This window comes from Schistocerca serialis, chromosome 4 (assembly GCF_023864345.2).
Source record: "Schistocerca serialis cubense isolate TAMUIC-IGC-003099 chromosome 4, iqSchSeri2.2, whole genome shotgun sequence".
Classification (NCBI taxonomy): domain Eukaryota; kingdom Metazoa; phylum Arthropoda; class Insecta; order Orthoptera; family Acrididae; genus Schistocerca; species Schistocerca serialis.
In genome coordinates, this window is record NC_064641.1 from 388,849,607 (window position 1) to 388,874,432 (window position 24,826).

At 41.7% G+C, this 24,826-nt stretch overlaps 1 protein-coding gene across 1 annotated transcript in view; it reads right to left on the reverse strand.

Annotated features, from left to right (window-relative positions):
- Positions 1 to 1,181: 1,181 nt before the first annotated feature.
- Positions 1,182 to 24,826, reverse strand: part of LOC126474918 (protein MAK16 homolog) — a 71,302-nt gene continuing 47,657 nt past the window's right edge. Inside the window, exons 6-9 of the mRNA XM_050102422.1 lie at positions 13,614 to 13,712; positions 9,522 to 9,641; positions 1,490 to 1,558; positions 1,182 to 1,401 (exon numbers count right to left, since the gene is read on the reverse strand). Coding sequence (XP_049958379.1) covers positions 1,258 to 1,401; positions 1,490 to 1,558; positions 9,522 to 9,641; positions 13,614 to 13,712 — 432 coding nt within the window. The 3' untranslated portion in view covers positions 1,182 to 1,257. The remainder of the gene's footprint in view (positions 1,402 to 1,489; positions 1,559 to 9,521; positions 9,642 to 13,613; positions 13,713 to 24,826) is intronic.

Sequence of the window (24,826 nt, forward strand, 5' to 3'; positions counted from 1 at the left end):
TATCGAAGACACACTCTCACTAGACACACAAACTGTTTGCTGCTCAGCTCACACAACACGCTACGAATACAAGCATCAACTGAAATGGCACCAAAAAGATAGCAAGCAGAATGTGCGTCACATGTCATGTGACCAGGTTCTGCCACTGACATATGAAACATGCTGAGCGCGAGCTTTCTGAGCCAGAGCAAATTGTGAATCCACAGAGCGGAAAACTATGTGTCTACATCCAGTCACTTAAACGTTATAAAGAGGTAAATAATTGACCAGGGTTCCAAAAATATTAGCGTTACATGGAGGAAATTGTAATATAGAGGAAACTCAGTAAAGAGGAAAGTTTAACATTGTTTATATGGGCTTTTAGTCGAGACCGAAAAAAACGGACGTAATATAGAGGAAAACATTATATGGAGGAATGTTATAAAGAGGTTTCACTGTATTTAAATTGCACATATACACTATGGCATCAAGGAGTGAGGCAACTGATGCTTTAATGTTATGCATAACCTACAAACAAGTCATTGATGTTTACAACCTGGATGTATTTCAGCACACCACATTGTATAGATACAGTTTAAATGGCATGAATAGTGTTGGCTTCACATAACTGAATGTTATATTTTCTACAAATCTGTTACTTGAAAATGAATGCAAGTTCCATACAAGTGGAGCCATAATAATTATTTTAAAAAAAAAGTCAAGGTCAATCAATCTATGTGTCCGTTTTAACTGAATCACATCCTTCACTCGTTTAACATTCATGGCCTCGAATCCCCTTAGCGCTGTCTTAGACTTAACTATGCTGACCCTCATTGTACTAATGCATTCGGACTTCACAATCATCTTGGCACCTTATATACATACACCTTTTCTTTTACTCTTGAGATGCTTTCTTCTTCCTGTACCATTTTCTTAGTGTTTTTAATAGTGACTCCTTAACTCGCACTATTTGGAAGTGCCAGCCATCTCACCCAAACACAAGGCAACATCATTTTATGTCCTTCATGCTTTTTAATTTAAAGAGAAATATTGCTCCAAAGTCTTGCCAGATGATATGCCACCCCATCAAGCTTCATTCAATTCAGCATGGTGATACTGTCCAAGCTTTAATCAGCTCACAGCATTGGAGGCATTCACTTGGCTACTTGTGTCATTTAAACAAGATTCAATAATGATGAAAATTGTGAAAAATTAAATGTTTATTTACAATCCAAAAATTACAGATCATTTAAATAGTAAGTGTGTGGACATTACACATCAGCTTGTCCTAAGGGGTGTAGCCATTTCATGCTCATATTCAATTTCAACATGAGGCTTTCTAGACTTTTTAACACGGCGTTTGGACGATTTTTTACTGGCAGTTGATGGCTCACCACTTTTTTTGTGTTTAGCTGCCAAATCCTGCAAAGAAGATCATCATTAATAAAAAATTGGCTAAACAAATTTTGAAAACTGCACTACAGAAACTAAGTTTCTGGTCAATACTTGCCTCAATATCTGATGTATCAGATATATCAATGTCGCTTTCTACCACTTCAACATGTCCAGAGTCTGAATCCTAAGAAGAAGAAGAAGAAGAAATAAACAGGATAAATAAACAAATCCAATTTTTGTAGCACTACTGGCAATTACACATTAAATATTATTGTACAAACTACAATTACATGCTTTTATCGTGCTGCTGTAACTCTGGCACTACTGTCTGTTTATCCCTGTGCTTGCCCTTACACACACTCAATATTTACACAAATGCATTAGTGTACGAGATCACAAAAGGTCAATCCAGACAACTGCCTTACCAAAAATACCGTGCATATTCTGCACAAGTGATCAGAAGTATACTGTATTTCTATTCTGTGTCTCTCAAATGTGCATCAACTGTAAAATCATTGCAATGCCTGATCTAATGGTTTACACTGAAAGTAAATCATTTAAATAATTTATTGCTACAAATTTCTAAAGCTGTCTGGAGAAAGGTAGCACACAAACAAATTAAACTGCAGGATGCCATAGGAAATGGTATAAAATCTGAATTATTAATAACTGCAGGAACCTGTCTCTTCCAAGTGCAGATATTACGTCAACCTACAGAATAGTAACTATTACCTCAATCTACAAAATAAGTGAAATATACGTTACTGAAAGTCATATTGTCAGTGAAAAAACATCCATGCGGGTTCTTAGAAGAAAGCAGTTAAATTTCAGCTTCAGTTCATACTGAGACACTGAATGTGTACATATATAATCTTTCCATATTTGGAAACAACACACTATGATCAATAACAATAATAAGCTTATCAAATACAAATGTTTTTTGTCATTAAAGCTTGTGAATAACAGACATACAGAATTAAAACCTTCTTTACAGTCTGATGGAAATGTTTGCAAATGCATCTGTCATACAATCCCTTTTTACAAAACCCTTCATTAATTATATTTTCACAAATAAAAGTCTTATTTCGTGGTTTGTCTTCTTTACTTCCCTGTGCACACTCTGTAATTTAATCATGCAAGCAAGAGTCATAGTCAACACTTAATATTTCAAAACTGGATTCAACTTCTGCAAAACTAAAAAACTTGTACCTATTCAAATTGTTTTCCACATCCAAATTGCTTGTATTCAGATGAAATTTCTTGCTTGAAGCCACCTTAGTGCCTACCACACATTAACACAATTGAGATGTGTTTCTAATCCTCAAAACTTCACATGGAGGATCTTTTGTATTCACCATCGCAAAACATTCTAAAATCTTTTATTGAACAGGAGAAAAGCTTTAGGATCAGACTGTGACTAGTACTTTTTGCAACATTATTAAATTAAATGTGGCACTAAATTGGTTCACTAAATATGAATTCTCTTTTAATGACTGAAAATGAGTGATCCTGCCAGATGGCAAATGAACTGAAATCCATCCTACCTATCTCTCTCAATACAAGTAGAAACATGAATGGAGAATGATATTATCCCTACAAAAAGTTACTGTAAAAATATAGTCAAGAAGGACAAGTACAGAGTTAACACCCCTCAGTCTAATGATGTGTAATTCCACCCTGATAAAAAGAAAGATGATGAAACTTACCAAACAAAAGCGCTGGCAGGTCGATAGACACACAAACAAACACAAACATACACACAAAATTCTAGCTTTCGCAACCAATGGTTGCCTCGTCAGGAAAGAGGGAAGGAGAAGGAAAGACAAAAGGATATGGGTTTTAAGGGAGAGGGTAAGGAGTCATTCCAATCCCGGGAGCGGAAAGACTTACCTTAGGGGGAAAAAAGGACAGGTATACACTCGCACACACACACATATCCATCCACACATACACAGACACAAGCAGACATTTGTGTGGATGGATATGTGTGTGTGTGCGAGTGTATACCTGTCCTTTTTTCCCCCTAAGGTAAGTCTTTCCGCTCCCGGGATTGGAATGACTCCTTACCCTCTCCCTTAAAACCCATATCCTTTTGTCTTTCCTTCTCCTTCCCTCTTTCCTGACGAGGCAACCATTGGTTGCGAAAGCTAGAATTTTGTGTGTATGTTTGTGTTTGTTTGTGTGTCTATCGACCTGCCAGCGCTTTTGTTTGGTAAGTTTCATCATCTTTCTTTTTAGATATATTTTTCCCACGTGGAATGTTTCCCTCTATTATATTCATATATATATATATATATATATATATATATATATATATATATATATATATATCTCACACACACACACACACACACACACACACACACACACACACACACACACACACACACACACAAATTATTTCAAATTCAACAATACACTCTACAAACAAACCAATGCCCTGGCAATGGGATCAAACGTGTCTAAATTAGTAGCTGAAATATTTACAAACAACTTAGAAGACAGCATTCTGAATTCCGACCACTATCATCCTCAAAAACGTTACTAACAGCTAAAGTTTGCAGTTGAGCACCAAGTAAATGACAGTATAAACTTTATAGACCTGAATGTTAGAGTAATGAATAATAGACAGCAATTTGAAATTTATTGAAAAGCCTACCACAGCAAACACTACCTACCACAACTCACACTACCATCAAAAATGGTTTAAATGGCTCTGAGCACTATGGGACTTAACATCTATGGCCATCAGTCCCCTAGAGCTTAGAACTACTTAAACCTAACTAACCTAAGGACATCACACAACACCCAGTCATCACGAGGCAGAGAAAATCCCTGACCCCGCCGGGAATCGAACCCGGGAACCCGGGCGTGGGAAGCGAGAACGCTACTGCACGACCACGAGCGGAGGACCACACTACCATCCACAACACCTCTCATCACCCCACAACCCCCAAAATGGCAGAATTCCGCTATATGGTCAACAGAGTAGTTCAACTACCACGTCTGAAGTTAAATAAATCTACATCTATTCTCTACAAACCACTGAAGTCCACAGCACAGGATATGTCCCATTGTATCAGTTATTGGAGTATTTTCCCATTCAAGTCACATATGGAGCACAGGTCGAATGATTATTTAAATACTTCTGTGCGTGCTGTGATTAGTCTAATCTCATCCTCACAATCTCCATGGGTGCAATAAGTGGGGGTTATTGTACATTCCTAAAATCATCATTTAAAGCCGTTTCTTAAAACTATGTAAGTGTAGGGTTTCTCGGTATAGTTTATATACATCTTCAAGAGTCTGCCAGTTCAGTTCCTTCAATATCACTGTGACACTCTCCTGCAGGTCAAACAAGCCTGTGACCAGTCAGGCCGCCCTTCTCTGTATATGTTCAATATCCCTGTTAGCGCTATTCAGTGCAGGTTCCACACTCTTGAGCAACATTCCAGAATGTGTTACACGAGTGATCTGTAAGCACCATCCTTTGTAGACTGATTTCATTTTCCCAGTATTCTACCAATAAAATTACATCTACTACCCGCTTTACCCATGACAGAGCCTAAGTGATCATTCCTTTTCATATGTCTACAAAGTGTTATACCCAGATATTGTACGAGTTGGCAGATTTACACTGTGACTCATTATAGGACAAGGAATTTCACCTTATGCAAGACACCTTTACAGCTTTGTTTTACCCAGAACTGCAACACCACAAGACGATTGGGACTCATTAGATATTATCGTCTTAGGATAGGATATTTTTTATTTATGTATAATTTCTTTGTAGAAGGAAATAATAAAACAAACGGCCATTGAAAATCGCTATAACAGTTCCACAGTAATGGTAAAACAATCGCAGCACAAAAAACAAATGGAAAGTAATATCTTCAGTACAATTCCATTTCTGTGTAGTACTTCACGTCAGATTGCCAATGTCCTCAAACAAAAAAATTATGCATCAGCAGGAGCCAACCACTTGCTTGAAACTAAACACCATGCTAATAACATTAAGTACCAACATCCTACATATATATTCTGTCTAAAAGCAAAAAACTAAACACCCTTGGAACGCTCCAAGCATACCGCCACCAAAGTAAAGAGTGTGAGTCCACGCTAATTGACTTTCAACACATCACTTGGTCACATGTGAGTGCTGCTCAAAAAGTATCTAACTTATTTATAAAATCAATCTTTATTTAGATACAACTGTCTGACACTAGTCACCTTCAAAGTAGTCCTATTCAGCTCCTACACACCTCTCCCAACACTGCTGCCACTGCTGGAAGCATCTTTTGAAAGCCTCTTTTGGTATAGCGGGCAGCTGCTCCATCAAAATCTGCATGTCTTCACCATTCTGAAATCTTGTTTCTTTCAGAGTATTTTTCAGTTTAGGGAAAAGCCAGAAGTCACTTGGTGCTAGGCCAGGGAAACAGGAAGACTGACAAACCACAGCCACGTTGTGTTTGACTAAAAAACTCTGAATTAATGGAGAATGATGAGCAAGTACACCATCTTCGTGATGATGATGATGGGGTCCTATACTCCACGGAGCGTAGGGGACGATGCAGGAGACCCGCACCGCTGACTAGGCAACGTCCTAGTGGAGGTGGTTTGCCATTGCCTTTCTCCGACCGTAATGGGGATGAATGATGATGATGAAGACGGAACAACACCCAGTCATCTCAAGGCAGCGAAAATCCCTGACCCTGCCTGGAATCGAACCAGGGACCCCTGCGCGTGAAGCGAGAACGCTACCATAAGACTATGAGCTGCAGAGGTAATGCATTGGAATGAGCATTTAACTAACCATTATGTTTTAAATGGTTTTCAGGTCTGCGAACTACATTTTCCAAACGAAGATATTTTGAAATGTACCAAATGCTTCGATGCAAAATCTGGATGAAAAACAATGGCATAACTTTCAAGTTGAATCTGTGCCATCAATTTTTCCCCCAACTGTCCTCAATATCTCACAGTGAACAAAAATAAAGGAGAGGAACATGAAGCAAGAACAACACGGCTGTACTACTGTGATACTGAAGACCCCACTGCTGCTGTCACAGATCATTGATGGTCTCTCGAAAGTGAGGGACACTTGACACAGTGGCCTGCAAGACCCCATTTTCTTCAGTTGGGGGAGCGGGCTACTGTGGGAAGCATCAATTTGAACCCAAGAAAGTAAAGTGTGACAAGAAGTTCTAGACAAAAAGTGGAAGTGGGCCCCAGTGACACCACTAATGCAAGGTAGTGAGAATGTGGTGTTACCATGTTGCCTCATAAGCCTGTTGTAGGTTGAAGACTAGAGCAATAAGGTGTTGCCGTCAGTCAGAAGCTGTTCAGATGGCAGACTTAATCCAAACAAAATTAACAGAAGCAGAAAACCTGGGCAAAAATCAGTCTGGGAATGAGCCAGAAGGCCCAGAGACTCGAGGAGCCAACACAGCCAGTGGCTCGCCATGCATTCGAGCAACTATAAGAGAATATTGGTGAGAGTAATTGGACGATACCTGTCTATCTCTAGGGGACGCATACCCCGTTTCAGTACCAGGACAATGATGCTTTCTCACCACTGGGATGTGAATTCACCCTCGCTCCACATACGATTGGAGATGGTAAGCAGATGACGCTGACAATCCACTGATTTGGTTGTCAATGTGGTCTGACCCCGGGGCTGTAACAGGGCAAAGGGATAGGGCATTGAATTCCAACTCACTGAATGGAACATTTTAGAGCTCCAGTTGGTGTGCAATGAAAGGTAAGTGCAATCACTACACACTCTGTTTATGGACATCTTCGTGAAGATGCCAAATGCCTGCTACCCCAAAGTCCAGCCATTTGCATCTCACTGTTTCACAAAAGTAGTGCAGCCCATCTTGGTATTACTTCTTATTGCCAAGAGTGCTCTGTAGGCATACTCATGATGGACTATGCCACTGGGGTGAAAGAAGATGGTCAGCATGACTTTCACACTGCTGCAGACCTGCCTCACCTTTCTCATCTCAGATACGATGGATGCTTCCATTGCAAAGACTGGAACTTTGCTTCTGGGTCATACCTATCGACCCAAGACTCATCACAGTAATCACTGTGTTAAGAATGTTGGCATTACGGTTCACAGTATCCAGCCTGTCCCATGCAATCTCCAAACAATGCTGCTTCAGCTCAGTTGTTAGCAACTGTGGCACAGATTTTGCTGGGATCCTCCTGAGGTAAAAATGTTCCTATGAAATGGAATGAATGGACCCAATACTAATTTTAACCTTGTGTGCAAGTTCTCTGATCGTGAGTCATCTATCCTTCATCACAAGGATCCTTACGTGATTAGTGACAACCTCATCTGTGGATGCTGAGGGCCTACCTGAATGTGCTCCACTCTTCACTGATGAGTGACCATCTTTAAAGTAGTTTTAACACACACTCATCTGTGTGAAAATGTCAGATACTTTTTCAACAGCCCTTGTAGATGTGCATACAGTATATTGGCAGAAAAGAATTTATGTAACACGGGGGACATTTACACTGACAGACCTACTCATCTACACAGACAAAAATATCCACAATCTTGCTCCAAAATTGTGTTTTCATTTTGCTATGCATTCTTTGCACTTCTTAGTTCTAAACGCAATTTGTGATCAACCAATGTTTGCAGCGATGGTTTATATGTGATTTATCATGACAGAGGAAGGAGCCTGTGACCATTGACTGTATTCTATATTTGTTACTTTACTTTCACATTTACATTTATGTTCATCTTTAGTCAAACTGCTCCACAAAGCATTGTTCCGAAATTGTGTTGCGGAAATAAACAAACAGTGACTGTCTACAGTAAACTTCTTGTTTCATTCACAATCCTAATTCATATTTTTATTCAATCCATTGTTTACCAAACAATTTTATACATCCTTCAATAATTAATTATAAAAACAACCATCATGACCATCATTGGTCTAAAATTATTAGGAGAGTCTCTGGACAATATACGATGTCCACATACTTTAAGAGAACAAGCAGATAAAATAAAATATTCAGAAACACATGCAAGTATTTCGGAACAGACCACACTTTAAAAAGAAGAAGGAGAATCAGACGGTGACTGACAATACAGACGAACTGTAGGGTTGCAGAGACATACGTAAGTAGGAGGAGGTTATTGTCGCTTGGCTATCAAACTTGCATTTTTATACATTCTTTATCTGTATCTATTTGCTGTGATGAATGTAATTTCGATAGCTGATTAACAATAATGTTCATGTTTTATGTGCTGTCCACTGCCCATTTCCACCTCTGTACAGAGAGTGGTCATTCACTTGTTTTATTTTCCATGTAAGGTTTTGACTAGTTTGTTAATACTGTCCCTATAAAGTTAGAAAGTAAGTAATGGAAAGAGTAAAAAAACAATTCACTGAATAGTGAGACGTACTAAGTCAATTATGGAAACATAATCAAGACTGAGGACACAGCTAACTTTCAGATAAATCCTTCTTCAGAGCTATAGGATACACACGCAATATAAACACACATACGCACCTGCACAGCTGAATTGTGCCTGCATTGCAGCGCAACCAGGGTGAGGAGAGAGAGGAGGAGGAGGAGATGCTGGGGAATGATGGTAAACGGCTTATTTGAAGAGGCAGGAGGTGCAGGGAATAGAAACGTAGCAGTGGTGAGCTCATTCTGACAGCAGGTAGGCAAGAGGGGGGAGGGTGGCATGTCCACACACTACAGATCTGTAGAAGGTCTGACCAAAAGTTAATGAAGTTCTCCGTTTCGTTAATGTGCGTGTTGATATGCGGTGAACTATTATGTAAGTTATTACCACTAGTTTTTCTATTACTGTCTTAATATTCCACAAATAACTTTCCATTCCCATATTTAACTTGGGAAGTAATTGCTTGAAGGGAAAAATGCAATGCCTTTCAGCAGGTGAAGGAACAAAGAAGATTGTGACTATCATTAAATTTATCATAAAAGCGTACAAATGCATTGTTAACAATGGTGAATATGCCATAGATTACACTGTATACATGCCAAAAACAAACATGAACATACAGCATACATATAAAATGTAATATATGTAGTCTTCTAATGCTCAATTTTTGAGAAAGTAGCTACTTATGAAACAGAATGCTTACTGTACTTACCACTTCATCATTCATGTCGTCATTGCCTTCACTTTCATACTCATCACTGCTCCCAGCCATGACATATTCTTGATCATTTTCCAATTCTTTATCCAATTCATTTTCGTACTCTACTTCAGCCTAAGAACAGGAAACAATTGATCTCACTGGTAAGTATCCATCTAATTTAATATGTGTGTATACAATTTAATTTTGACCATAAATCTCTGAGTGTGGATTAAACCAAATTCGACTATGACAATAGTAACTGTTTACTGATCTAGAAAAGAAACATGTATGGTATAGTTTACTAGTTTTTGGGTTTGCAGCCAAGTCTTAACTTTATTTTTGCACAATATTTCGATATCTTCCCTTGTTTTTGCAGTTATCATATGCAGATTTCATTGCTCATTGTTTTTACTCTACCCAAACTGAATAGTTCAGTTTGGCTGGAGTCCAAACAGCAAGCAACAAAATCTGCATTAAACCACTGACAGAGACAATTAGGGACTTTTCTTTAAATATTCTACAAAGATACTCTACTAAAAACTAAAAAACTTGTAAATCATCAATTTCACAAAGAAAGCCTGAAACACCTCATCAAACACCATGACTATATACCACTTGCTACTTACAAATAGATTTCCACACATCTAAATTATATTATATATTTTTTTTTCTTCAGAGTTGCACCAGATTAAACCAACAGATTCCCCCTGTTTTGATTTCAGCAATTCTCTTGTATTCTCTTCTAAGGAAGCGAAGATTTATCAGCATCAGATGTTTCTACTCTGAATTAATCTTTTAGTGTTAAGGATGAAACATTATTACAATTTATTTATGGTTACAAACTATCACAATTCCACTGAAAGTCTCTTGAACTTTCATGAAGCAAAGTCCATGTAACCTGTGTTATCAAGAAATTTCTATGATTTCGGCACTGACAGGAATGAAACACGTATGCCTACAATGCATTTAAAATTAGTTGCAACTTTTGACTTTTGGTCCACATGAGAGAATGGCGAGCCAGCTTTTCCTACCATGCCACCAGGAGTTCTGTCGGTATAGCATGTCCGTTTCCACACCATGGATAAACAATATCGTGTGGTGTCACACGTTACATGCATCTATGTTCATCACCTCTAGTTGTAAAGCGGTATTTTTTGGTGCTGAAGTGTTCTGCAGTCTTAAGGTGTTGTGAACAAGAGTTTTTTTATTGGCGTTGCATTAAAAACAACAGTGCAGCACATCTGAACATGAGATTCACAATAAAAGAAGGTGTCCAAGGGCATTTTCACCAGTTGTGAAGATATCAAGTGTTAGAAGGGGAATTCCAATCCATGGTCACGGCCATGAATTTGCGTGGTCTGTGCAAAGTTATTCTGGACTTGAACGCAATAGTGACTGACTGATTTTAGATGTTACATGAGTGGTGGAAAGACCAGCAGTGGCATTTAACATTCACCAATCTATGGATTTGAGAACTGGGAAGGAGAAAGAACGGAAGGCGTGTATGATGAAGCAACACCAGTTCATTCTCTATAAGAAACTCTGAGCAACAAAAGTAGTTACGACATATGTGTACCCAAGACGGATGCATTCAAACAGGATGCAATGTGCAAATATGTGTGTGTCTATTATCAACACAAGGAGTACTCTACTCTACATAAACTTCTTTACAGCCTCAAAGAAGCAGAGCTATTCAATGGCAATAGCTCATCACTTTGAAATTGTCTTCATGAGCTTGGATTCAGCTCAAAAAGTTTCTGTCTGTGACATTCAATGCAAGAGAAGTTACATGGTGGCCTGGAGATGCCAATATCTATGCACCATCAGGAGCATTTCGTGTACACATTGACAAAGGGGGAATGGACCACACAGCACAAGGAACAATGAAAGCTGTGTTTAGGCTTTGCAGGGTCATCATCGTTCACACTGGCTCTGCTTGCAGCTTCATTCCAAACTGTTTATTGCTCTTCCGTTCCAGGAATTAAGACAACTATCATCAGGAAATGAATGGCGAAGTTTTCATGGAGAGGTTTGCTAATGTTCTGCTGCAAAATATTCCTCTGAATCTGACAACAGAAAAGGACAATGTGTCATACTACTCTGTTATGATGGATAAAGCTCCAACAATGCAGTGGAGGAAAGCAGATATTTTGCTCCGGGCACAAAGGATTGTTCCACTGGATAAGATGAACCTGGATTGAATAATGCAGAGTTAATGGAGTTCGCAGCACTGTACAAGCCAAAAACACCATGTAACCAGGTTGGTGAACTGGCAAAATGCTAAAGGGAATAGTGTAATCTGGCTTGCTTTACGTCACACGCATTTAAATCCAACTGAAAATCTATGGTCCCACGTGAAAGGTAATGTGGCAAAAAATAACAAGAAGTTCATGCTCGGTGAGGTTGAAATGCTAACATAAGAAGCCATTGCAACGGTTACTCCACAGGACTGGTCTCAAATTGTCAGCCATACCACAAAGACAGTTTATGAGGCATGGATTCGTGAGGGCTGCTGGAAGAACACATTTAAGAGAGGATCATTTCAATTGGCTCCAGTTCTATGTCCAAGGAAGAGGTTTGCTCCCTTTATGCTGTAACTGTATGTATAAAAGATTCAATGATGTAACTGCTCTGTTCAGAACTGTCATTCCTTTACCACAAAAGAATTTTTGCCTGGTGGCTAGCTAATGGCTGTGAGTTAAGGTACATTTGGCATTATCGCCACCCTCTGGTGCTCGCAGCACATGCTCACAACTACACTTCCCTCCATTCAATCCATACCAAACTGTCAAAATTCGCAACCTTTTTAAATGAGCTATAATCATCTCTGTTTAGTTTTAATAATTATTCTAAAAGTAAATGAGAAATATCACAAAACACACAGCAAAGTGAGACTGTTTCCTTATGGCACCAATGTGACTAAAGAAATCAGCCTTATAAAATTTCTTCATTAGTAAATTAGGAGAGATGCAAAACTGAAATTATTTTTTATTATTTATGTGATCAAAAGACCAAATTTCAAAGGGAGGAAAGATTTATGGAAGGAATATTGCACTATAATATTTTATGCACAAATGGGGAAAACAAATACAGAAACAACTAAAGTTTTGAAAGGAGCTGTCAGGCAAGCAGATCAAATGCAGGGATACAAACAGTTCTCCCAATTCAAAACTGTCTATCCATCATTTGAAAATGATCCTTGACAAGGAATATTTTGACCTCAGTTAGTAGAGCTCACCCTGACAAAGTCAAGGATCTGAAGTATAGTAATTCTTGTCCATTAGAAAAATTGACTGAAATGACAACTGATCCATGTTATAAGATGTTTGAAAATGTATTGAGTGGCAGCAAAGCTTGCTCCTTGCACAATGACCACGGAGCAACAGGAATGTTTGCGACAAACTAGTTCAATCAAATGAAGATGACAAAACAGAAATGCACAGCATCATCATCAGAGAACAGAAGACTGTTGCGTCTGGCCACAACACTGAGACAAATGTCCAGTCATTATATCATGGACTGACAAAGGATCTCTGTACTCTAAAGAACCAAACAGTTCCTAGTGACTTATGTTTGTTTTTGAGTTTTTGCTTCAATCCATTACGCATTTAGAATTTTTTCCCCTCAAGGTCAAATGGCCAATAATTGTCATGATGCAAGTGTTTTGCAAAACTTATGTGATCAAACTCACACGAAGAGACCACAGCTGTGAAAAGACAACTCATCGTTTCTTCACCATAGCTTCCCACTTAGCTTTGTCAATAAGCAAGAATTGTACGATTATTCTCTCACAACCAACACTCTGCTCACTCGTTGCTCCGTGTGACTTTCTTGATTCCAGAGTTAAAAACAGTTCTAAGAGATTTTAATCTGGACACTATCCATAACAGTAATAAGAATTCAACACATGTCCTGAAGGACATTCCAAGAGAACCTTTCCAGAGCTGCACAGATGATTGGAAACACCGCACTCACAGGTACATAAATAGAGGGCAGAAGTCCTCTGAATTGGATCAAGATGAAACATAAACAAGCTGATTAAATATTGTTTCCATTTTTTAACAGACCTGTTAACAGAAATACTTCAAAAAGCTCTTGACTTACCTCAATTTCTTCTTCCTCTTCATCTCGCTCTTCCTCAACTTCTTCTCTCTCTAATGCCTTATCAAATGCAGTCTGGGGGAAATTGTATATATCACCATGCTGCAAGGATAAAAAGGTCTTAGTATCTTATATGCAAAGCAGATACATACTACATCTGAAAAAGAAATCAGACAGATCCTCCACATATGAGAAGTTAGACACAGGTACTACTTAGTTATTTTCATGCTTTATGGATCATAATTGTTACCTATCACTATGACATGGAACAAGTCAGTTTTCCAATATAGCACACTTTCTCAGAGCACACATTCATTCTACTACATATCTGAACATTCAGAAATTAATACATGAAGTAAAAGGAATTTTCAAGCAGATATGACTTCAGTTTGTGTTTGAAGTTAGTTTTACTATTTATTAAGTTCTTTATATCAATGGGTACATGGTCAACATTTTTGTGGGTGAATACCTTATTCCTATCTGTCAATGAAAATAATCAATTTCTGAAAATATAACGCAACTCTATAGACAAACAAAAATTACTCATGTAGCAGCAGGAGCAAACGCATCAGAGTTATTTAAATGGGCAAGATTTCAGAGCCAGTGGTTCCCTTTTTGTGGAAAGGTTGAAGTGTAAGGAAGAGGGATGAAGGAAAAGGCTGGTGAGGTTTAGGAAACGGGGAAAACTATGGGAAAGTTGCCCAGAACACCGGGTCAAGGGAGACTTACCGGATGAGATGAGAAGGAAAGACTGGTTGTTAGAGGCTGCACTAGGCAAGATATGAAAACCTCAGAGCTTAAAGAGTAGAAGATAGGGTAATAAGCACAACAGAGACTACTGACAAAACATAATTCTCCCCATAGTCTTCCTTGGATGTAATTATCCCGTCAGCCCAGTGTGCTCCCTGCCGCCGTTGGATAAGCAGCTGCAGCAGCAAGTCGTATACTCCTAGCTCACGCATTTGTTACATAGTTTAATTCTTAATTTCTTTGCGTGTTTTTGGTACTTGCATTGTTTAATTCATAAATTTCGAGCGTATTATAGTATTTGATAGTTGTAGCATCGCGTTTTAGTACCTGAATAGTGTAAAATCGCGTAGTCTCCTTCCGCCGCCGAGCAGTGTGTCAGCAGTGCGCAAGTAGCAGCATTACTGCATTTACTAGGCAATCTTGTATTTTAATAACCATTTAAATTTTGTGTCGATTTGTTTGTGCTCTCTGTAGATTAGTTCAGACGTTCTTCGCACAACAGTTTTTAGCATGGATAGGGATTGCAACTGCTGTGTTCGGATGCAGGCTGAGTTGGCATCCCTTCGCTCCCAGCTTCAGGCAGTGTTGGCTTCGGTCACACAGCTTGAGGCTGTTGCCAATGGGCATCACTGTGGGGGTCCAGATGGGGGTTTGTCGCGGACGGCCAGCTCGTCCCACGTATCCCCCGATCGAACTACGACTGTGGTTGCCCGGGATACTGCCCGCATTGAGGCTGATCCCTCACCTGTGGTAAAGTGGGAGGTCATCTCAAGATGTGGCAGGGGGCGAAAGACATTCCGGAGGGCTGAACGGAAGGCCTCTCCAGTTTGTCTGACGAACCGGTTTCAGGTTCTGTCTCAGGCTGATACTGACCTTCGGCCTGACATGGCTGCTTGTCCTGTTCCAGAGGTTGCCCCTCAGTCTGCAAGATCCAGGCGGTCACAGAGGGTGGGCTTACTGGTAGTTGGGAGCTCCAACGTCAGGCGCGTAATGGGGCCCCTTAGGGATATGGCAGCAAGAGAGGGGAAGAAAACCAATGTGCACTCCGTGTGCATACCGGGGGGAGTCATTCCAGATGTGGAAAGGGTCCTTCCGGGTGCCATGAAGGGTACAGGGTGCACCCATCTGCAGGTGGTCGTTCATGTCGGCACCAATGATGTGTGTCGCTATGGATCGGAGGAAATCCTCTCTGGCTTCCGGCGGCTATCTGATTTGGTGAAGACTGCCAGTCTCGCTAGCGGGATGAAAGTAGAGCTCACCATCTGCAGCATCGTCGACAGGACTGACTGCGGACCTTTCGTACAGAGCCGAGTGGAGGGTCTGAATCAGAGGCTGAGACGGTTCTGCGACTGTGTGGGCTGCAGATTCCTCAACTTGCGCCATAGGGTGGTGGGGTTTCGGGTTCCGCTGGATAGGTCAGGAGTCCACTACACGCAACAAGCGGCTACACGGGTAGCAGGGGTTGTGTGGCGTGGGCTGGGCGGTTTTTTAGGTTAGATGGCCTTGGGCAAGTACAGAAAGGGCAACAGCCTCAACGGGTGCGGGGCAAAGTCAGGACATGCGGGGACCAAGCAGCAGTCGGTAAAGTGCCGGAACTTCAATCGCTGATAGAAAGCACCGAAGCTGAAATCGTTATAGGTACAGAAAGCTGGCTGAAGCCAGAGATAAATTCTGCCGAAATTTTTACAAAGGTACAGACGGTGTTTAGAAAGGATAGATTGCATGCAACCGGTGGTGGAGTGTTCGTCGCTGTTAGTAGTAGTTTATCCTGTAGTGAAGTAGAAGTGGATAGTTCCTGTGAATTATTATGGGTGGAGGTTACACTCAACAACCGAGCTAGGTTAATAATTGGCTCCTTTTACCGACCTCCCGACTCAGCAGCATTAGTGGCAGAACAACTGAGAGAAAATTTGGAATACATTTCACATAAATTTTCTCAGCATGTTATAGTCTTAGGTGGAGATTTCAATTTACCAGATATAGACTGGGACACTCAGATGTTTAGGACGGGTGGTAGGGACAGAGCATCGAGTGACATTATACTGAGTGCACTATCCGAAAATTACCTCGAGCAATTAAACAGAGAACCGACTCGTGGAGATAACATCTTGGACCTACTGATAACAAACAGACCCGAACTTTTCAACTCTGTATGTGCAGAACAGGGAATTAGTGATCATAAGGCCGTTGCAGCATCCCTGAATATGGAAGTTAATAGGAATATAAAAAAAAAAAAAAAAAAAGGAGGAAGGTTTATCTGTTTAGCAAGAAGGCAGATTTCAGACTACCTAACAGATCAAAACGAAAATTTCTGTTTCGACACTGACAATGTTGAGTGTTTATGGAAAAAGTTCAAGGCAATCGTAAAATGCGTTTTAGACAGGTACGTGCCGAGTAAAACTGTGAGGGACGGGAAAAACCCACCGTGGTACAACAACAAAGTTAGGAAACTACTGCGAAAGCAAAGAGAGCTTCACTCCAAGTTTAAACGCAGCCAAAACCTCTCAGACAAACAGAAGCTAAACGATGTCAAAGTTAGCGTAAGGAGGGCTATGCGTGAAGCGTTCAGTGAATTCGAAAGTAAAATTCTATGAACTGACTTGACAGAAAATCCTAAGAAGTTCTGGTCTTATGTTAAATCAGTAAGTGACTCGAAACAGCATATCCAGACACTCCGGGATGATGAAGGCATTGAAACAGAGGATGACAAGTAAGTGGCTCGAAACAGCATATCCAGACACTCCGGGATGATGAAGGCATTGAAACAGAGGATGACACGCGTAAAGCTGAAATACTAAACACCTTTTTCCAAAGCTGTTTCACAGAGGAAGACCGCACTGCACTTCCTTCTCTAAATCCTCGCACAAACGAAAAAATGGCTGACATCGAAATAAGTGTCCAAGGAATAGAAAAGCAACTGGGATCACTCAACAGAGGAAAGTCCGCTGGACCTGACGGGATACCAATTCGATTCTACACACAGTACGCGAAAGAACTTGCCCCCCTTCTAACAGCCGTGTACCGCAAGTCTCTAGAGGAACGGAAGGTTCCAAATGATTGGAAAAGAGCACAGGTAGTCCCAGTCTTCAAGAAGGGTCGTCGAGCAGATGCGCAAAACTATAGACCTATATCTCTGACGTCGATCTGTTGTAGAATTTTAGAACATGTTTTTTGCTCGAGTATCATGTCGTTTTTGGAAACCCAGAATCTACCATGCAAGAATCAACATGGATTCCGGAAACAGCGATCGTGTGAGACCCAACTCGCTTTATTTGTTCATGAGACCCAGAAAATATTAGATACACCCTCCCAGGTAGATGCTATTTTTCTTGACTTCCGGAAGGCGTTCGATACAGTTCCGCATTGTCGCCTGATAAAGTAAGAGCCTACGGAATATCAGACCAGCTGTGTGGCTGGATTGAAGAGTTTTTAGCAAACAGAACACAGCATGTTGTTATCAATGGAGAGACGTCTACAGATGTTAAAGTAACCTCTGGCGTGCCACAGGGGAGTGTTATGGGACCATTGCTTTTCACAATATATACAAATGACCTAGTAGATAGTGTCGGAAGTTCCATGCGGCTTTTCGCGGATGATGCTGTAGTGTACAGAGAAGTTGCAGCATTAGAAAATTGTAGCGAAATGCAGGAAGATCTGCAGCGGATAGGCACTTGGTGCAGGGAGTGGCAACTGACCCTTAACATAGACAAATGTAATGTATTGCGAATACATAGAAAGAAGGATCCTTTATTGCGTGATTATATGATAGCGGAACAAACACTGGTAGCAGTTACTTCTGTAAAATATCTGGGAGTATGCGTGCAGAACGATTTGAAGTGGAATGATCATATAAAATTAATTGTTGGTAAGGTGGGTACCAGGTTGAGATTCATTGGGAGAGTCCTTAGAGAATGTAGTCCATCAACAAAGGAGGTGGCTTACAAAGCACTCGTACGACCTATACTTGAGTATTGCTCATCAGTGTGGGATCCGTACCAGATCGGGTTGACGGAGGAGATAGAGAAGATCCAAAGAAGAGCGGCACGTTTCGTCACAGGGTTATTTGGTAACCGTGATAGCGTTACGGAGATGTTTATCAAACTCAAGTGGCAGACTCTGCAAGAGAGGCGCTCTGCATCGCAGTGTAGCTTGCTCGCCAGGTTTCAAGAGGGTGCGTTTCTGGATGAGGTATCGAATATATTGCTTCCCCCTACTTATACCTCCCGAGGAGATCACGAATGTAAAATTAGAGAGATTAGAGCGCGCACGGAGGCTTTCAGACAGTCGTTCTTCCCGCGAACCATACATGACTGGAACAGGAAAGGGAGGTAATGACAGTGGCACGTAAAGTGCCCTCCGCCACACACCGTTGAGTGGCTTGCCGAGTATAAATGTAGATGTAGATGTACAAAAGCAGATTTCCAAGGCCATCACATTCAATCCTGGTACCGCTGATACCTCCAAAAAATAACTTAGGAGTATACCTCTTGTCACTCAGTACTATCCTGGTCTTCAATGTATTAATCACCTACTTTGACAAAGCTATGACTTCCTAAAATCATGTCTTTAAATGAAGTCCATTCTGCCCGATATTCTGCCCATCACATCTAGAACAGCTTTTCATCACATCCCCCGATTTCCACAATATCCTTATCAAACCTTATGCTCCTCCTGCATCCATTTCCCTCCCATATGGCTCCTACACCTGTTACTGTCCCTAAGGTAAGACTTGCCCTCTTTAAGCCTCCTACCAACACATATACCGGCCCTGTAACTGGCAAAACATATACTGTGGAACTGAGAGCCATTTGTAAAAAGACGCATTTCCTATACCAGCTATTATGTAAACACTGTTTGGCCTTCTACACTGAAGCGCCAAAGAAACTAGTACAGCATGTGAAGTATTCAAATACAGAGATATGTAAAAAGGCAGAATACAGCGATGCTGACAGCAACGGCTATGTAAGACAAGTGTCTGGCGCAGTTGATAGATTGGCGACTGCTGCTACAATGGCAAGTTATGAAGATCTGAGCGAGTTTGAACGTGGTGTTACAGTCAGTGCACGAGCAGTGGGACACAGCATCTCTGAGGTAGCGATCAAGTGTGGACTTTCCTATATAACCATTTGATGAGTGTACTGTGAGTATCAGGAATCTGGTAAAACATTGAATATCTGACATCGCTGCAGTCGGAAAAAGATCCTGCAAGAATGAGACCAATGACAACTGAAGAGAAACGTTCAACATGACGGAAGTGCAACTCTTCCGCAAATTGCTACAGATTTCTATGCTGGGTCATCAACAAGTGACAGTGTGCGAACCACTTAACAAAATATCATCGATATGGGCTTTCGGAGCTGAAGACCGACTCGTACCACTGATGACTGTACGACACAAAGCTTTATGCTTCGACTGGGCCTGTCAACACAAACATTGGACTGTTGATGACTGGAAACATGTTACCTGGTCGGACTAGCCTCAATTTAAGTTGTAACGAGCGGATGGATATGTACAGGTATGGAGACAACAGGGGACTGTTCGAGCTGGTGGAGGCTCTGTAATGGTATGGGGTGTGTGCAGTTCGACTGATGTGGGACCCCTGATATGTCTAAATACGACTAACAGATGATACACACGTAAGCATCCTGTCTGACCACCTGCATCTGTTCATGTCTGTTGTGCATTTTGACAGACTTGGGCAATTACAGCAAGACAATACAACACCCCACAAGTCCAGAATTGCTACAGAGTGGCTCTAGCTGAGTTTAAACACTTCCACTGGCCACCGAACTCCCCAGACATGAACATTATTGAACATATCTAGTATGCCTTATAAAGTGCTGTTCAGAAGAGATCTCCACCCCTCGTACTCTTAGGGATTTATGGACAGCCCAGCAGGATTAATGGTGTCAGTTCCCTCCAGCACTACTTTAGACATTAGTTGAGTCCATGCCACTTCGTGTTCCAGCACTTCTGCAAGCCTGCTTGGAACCTACACAATATTAAGCAGGTGCACCAGTTTCTTTGGCTCTTCAGTGCACATTGGTATGACTACCACCAAGTTGTTATCAGTTTGGATGAATGAGCATAGACAGAGGGTGTATACTGGCAACACACAATATCTTGTTGCAGGGCCGGCTCTACAACGTGACAGCTCCGACACCAGTTTCTCAAACTACGCACATGAGAATTGGTGTTACATGCCCTTGGTTCTCGCCACTAAAGTGGCCTTCATTTATGTTAATTTCTTCTATGTCAACATTTCTTCTCAGTAACTATTCTTTTCTTCACTCCCTTTTAGTTTTCCATATCTTTTATTTTCTAATTTGTCTATTTTTCCCCATCCCCACCTCTACTATGTATTACATACTTACCTTTCTGCTCTTCTCTTGCACAATATCTACCAAGTAACCTCTGTCTTGCTTATTACCCCCACTTCAACCTTTAAGCTCTCAGGTTTTCAAGACTCATCCAGTACAGTCCCCAACAATTGGTTTCTCCTCCTCTTATACCTGCCCCCCCCCCCCCCCCGCCCAGCGCTCAGTAAGTCTCCTATGGGTGGGGTACTGGACGACTTTTCCATAATTCTCCTCAGTTCCTAAACCTCATGCCGGTCCTTTCGCTTCATCCCTCTTCTCCGCCCTTCAACCCTGCCACTAGAAAAAGGAACAACTGGCTCCAAAAGCTTGCACATTTTGTTAACTTTTGTGCATGTTCTCCTGGTGCCGCTTGGTGAATGGATTTTTTCTTGTCTATTCAGTTACATTATATTACACCTTTCTGTGTCACACTGACAAACTCCATACAGGATCAAATGTACTATAAAGCTGTTGTCAACAAGTCCTACTGTTAGAAGAACTGTTTACTAGAGGTTCAAGCATGGTCATCATGTGTGTTTATTACCTGCTTCTGTGCAATGAATACCTTTTTCCTCAAAATGCTGTAAGACATCGGTGTATGAATATAAGAGTAGCAATTACCTTGTAGACTTTTTTCATTTCTAGGATCTTCCATAAGGAACTCCAAAACAATTACATATAGTTTTTATATACAATTCCCTGATAGTTAAAGAAAATAGGAACTCCGTTACAAACTAAAAAAAAGTAAATAAAATGCTACTTTACCACTTCTACCCAAAATATCTTTAGTTTTGCCACACTTTTAGATCAGTTAGCATCATGAAATGTCACAGTATAAGAAAGATGAGTGTGAACAGTTATTCAATACGATTTTGCTTTGAAAAAATTAGTCACCCACACATCAATCTACAATATTCAAATGCTTCAGAGAAATTTAGAGTAATACCTTTAATCCCTCTCTGGGGGACACTACCTTGACGAAGCACTGTCCGTGTGGGTGGAGAGGCTTGCGTATCCGCGGGGAGCTGAGAGCTATGCCGAAGGTAGAGGACCTACTGCCGGAAAGGCCTCAGCCGATGGATCAGAGTAAGAGGGTCCCATAACGTCCCCTCTTCCCTATCCACTCCTAGTCCTACCCTATTCCCTGACCCAACCCAAGGTGTGATGCGATCCGTGCTGAGGGGTGCGTGGCACATGGGAAGATGTGTCGCAAACAGAGCCTCAGGGATACCGGGCGACCTCCCTGAGTAATTAGCCTTACACCGCATGGGATATTTGTGGCGTGAACCTTCTAGATCCACAAATCTCGTGGGACCAACATGGACACGATTACAGAAAAAGAAACTGAGGGGCAAATTGAGACCTCAGAAACCCAAACTTCGGGGACTGAACCAATGGAAGGCACTTCCACTACTGAATCAGGGTCTAGACTTGAGACAGAAGTGGGAACTGTAACCGAGAAGCTAGACCAGATTAAGATCAAAGGCTTGTCTGGGGCCCAAAGGAGGAAGCTACTCAGGGAACAGAGGGAAAAGGAAGGAAAAGAATGGCTTCCTAAACACAAATGGAGAGAAGTAAAGGGACTAGAACCCAAGACCCCCAGGGAAAAACTGTCTCAGGTTGAAGGGGACACGCAGACCCCCACAATGTCAGAGACAGTTAGTAAGCGGATAAGGGAAGAATCAAAGACTCCCTCCTCCCTGGATAAGTGAGTCCAGAAAAAACTGAGGCAAGAAATAGGGAAATAGACCTATAGTACTGCAGTCTCAGTTTTTAGGATGGCAGTTATCCAGGAAGGTTATCCACTGGTGGCCATTACCTCGCAGCAGGAGGAACTAGTACAGATGGCCCTCTTTGAAAAGATTGGGGGGGGGGGGGGGGGGGGACGCTGGCCCAGGTCCCAACTTCAGGAGGGTCTATCTAGACCATGGTGCACTCATTTTTGTCTGTGAGGGGGTGCACACAGTAGAATGACTCAAGGACAAGGCGCCCATGATATCCCCATGAGAAGATGCGAAGCTGCTGGTCAAGACGGCAGAGGAGCTTCTTAAGACCGCAAAGATATCATTATGGGTACCCAAGATCCTTAAGGAAGTCTCTCCAAAGACTCTGTTCGGGAAAATAGGGGCCCAGAACCCAAAAGTCCCGACAGAAGACTGGAGAGTGATTAACCAGAAGGTTGCTCCAGAAGGACAAACCCTGGTGGTGGAGTTATGTGAGAAGCCCCTGAAGGTGATGTGGGAGCAGGACCTGAAACTGTTTTTAGGGTTCTCGCAGGTCACCATCAGGGTTCTCAAAGACCTCAAAGATGGCAGTAAGACAGAGCCTGGAGGTGCTGCAGATTAATCTGCAGCACAGTAAAGAGGCCTCTGCCGCCCTGAACTGCTGCCTGGGGCGACAGGAAGTGGACGTGGCCCGGATACAAGAACCCTATTTATACAAAGGGGGTGTATCGGGCCTCGGAGGCACTGGAGGTAAACTGATCTATGCTAGAAATCTAAGAAACTCCAGAACATGCATCGATGTTAGAAACAGCATTTCTTTCCTGCCAATGATGGATTTCTGCTCTAGGGACTTAGTGACTATCAAAATGCAGCAATGTGAGGAAGGTATCACGAGGGAAATTGTCTTGGCCTCAGCATACCTTCCTTACGAAGACAGTTCTCCCCCTCCCTTGGAGGTGAGGAGACTGGTAGAGACTTGCCATCGGCAAGGTGACCAACTGCTGGTGGGGTGCGACGCCAATGCCCACAACCTAGTGTGGGGCAGCAAGGACACCAACAGTAGAGGTGAGTACCTTCTTGAATTCCTCTTAGCTAACAACTTAGACGTCCTGAATAGAGGCAATGAACCTACATTCAGAAATAGCAGAAGGGAAGAAGTAATTGACATAACATTTGGTTCCCTGACGATGGGTAGCTATGTCAAACAATGGCATGTGGTGTTGGAGCCATCCTCATCGGACCACATGTACATTAAATTCAAGGTTGAAATGGGAATCAGACAGACCATGACTTACAGAAATCCCAGGAAAACAGACTGGGAGACATATAGGAGGGACCTTGACTTAGGCTTATCGGAAATTAAAATCACGATAAGGAAGCCATTAGAATTTGAGGAAGTAGCAGAGGCTGTTACGCGTGCCATAGTGACCTCATATCAAGACAACTGCACAATCACCAGGAAGTGCACAAATAGTAATGTTCCTTGGTGGAATAACAAATTGGAAATGCAAAGAAAACAGGTACGGAGACTGTTTAATATTGCGAGACGCAAAGGACAATGGGCTAAATATCGTGAGGCCCTTGTCAGTTACAACCTTGCAATAAGACAAGCAAATGAGGCATCCAGGAAGGCATTCTGTGAGGAAGTGGAAGGCATGGCTGCACAATCCAGACTTCACAAGATTCTCACTAGAGTACCAACTAATCCAGGAGGTACGATGAGGAAGGAGGATGGGGAATATACAAAGACAGCACATGAGATGCTGGAATTTCTCCTCAAAACTCACTTTCCTCAATATGCTCTGCCGGCTAACACAGACCAGTATGTGACCCCAGAGAGACAATGGTTCTCAGACACTCGAAGAGAGGACTGGGAATCGGCCAAGGAGTGTGTGAACTTCAACAAAATCCAGTGGGCAGTGGGAACATTCCAGCCATTCAAGTTCCTGGCCCAGATGTAATTTTGCCAGGTCTCCTGTAATAGGCAGGAGGAAAGCTTATAAGAGTCCAACATAGGCTATTCAGGGTTAGCCTAGCAGTAGGAATCATTCCCAATGCTTCGATGGCAGTGAAGGTTGCCTTCATTCCAAAGCCAGGGAGAATTGATCATACCAAGGCCAAGGATATGAGACCAATCAGTATGTACTCCTTCATTCTCAAAACACTGGAAAAACTGGTTAATGTATATGTTGGGGAGAGGAGGCTATGCAGGGTCCCTCTACACCTGAACTAACACGCATACCAACAAGGTTGTTGTTGTTGTGGTCTTCAGTCCTGAGACTGGTTTGATGCAGCTCTCCATGCTACTCTATCCTGTGCAAGCTTTTTCATCTCCCAGTACCTACTGCAACCTACATCCTTCTGAATCTGTTTAGTGTATTCA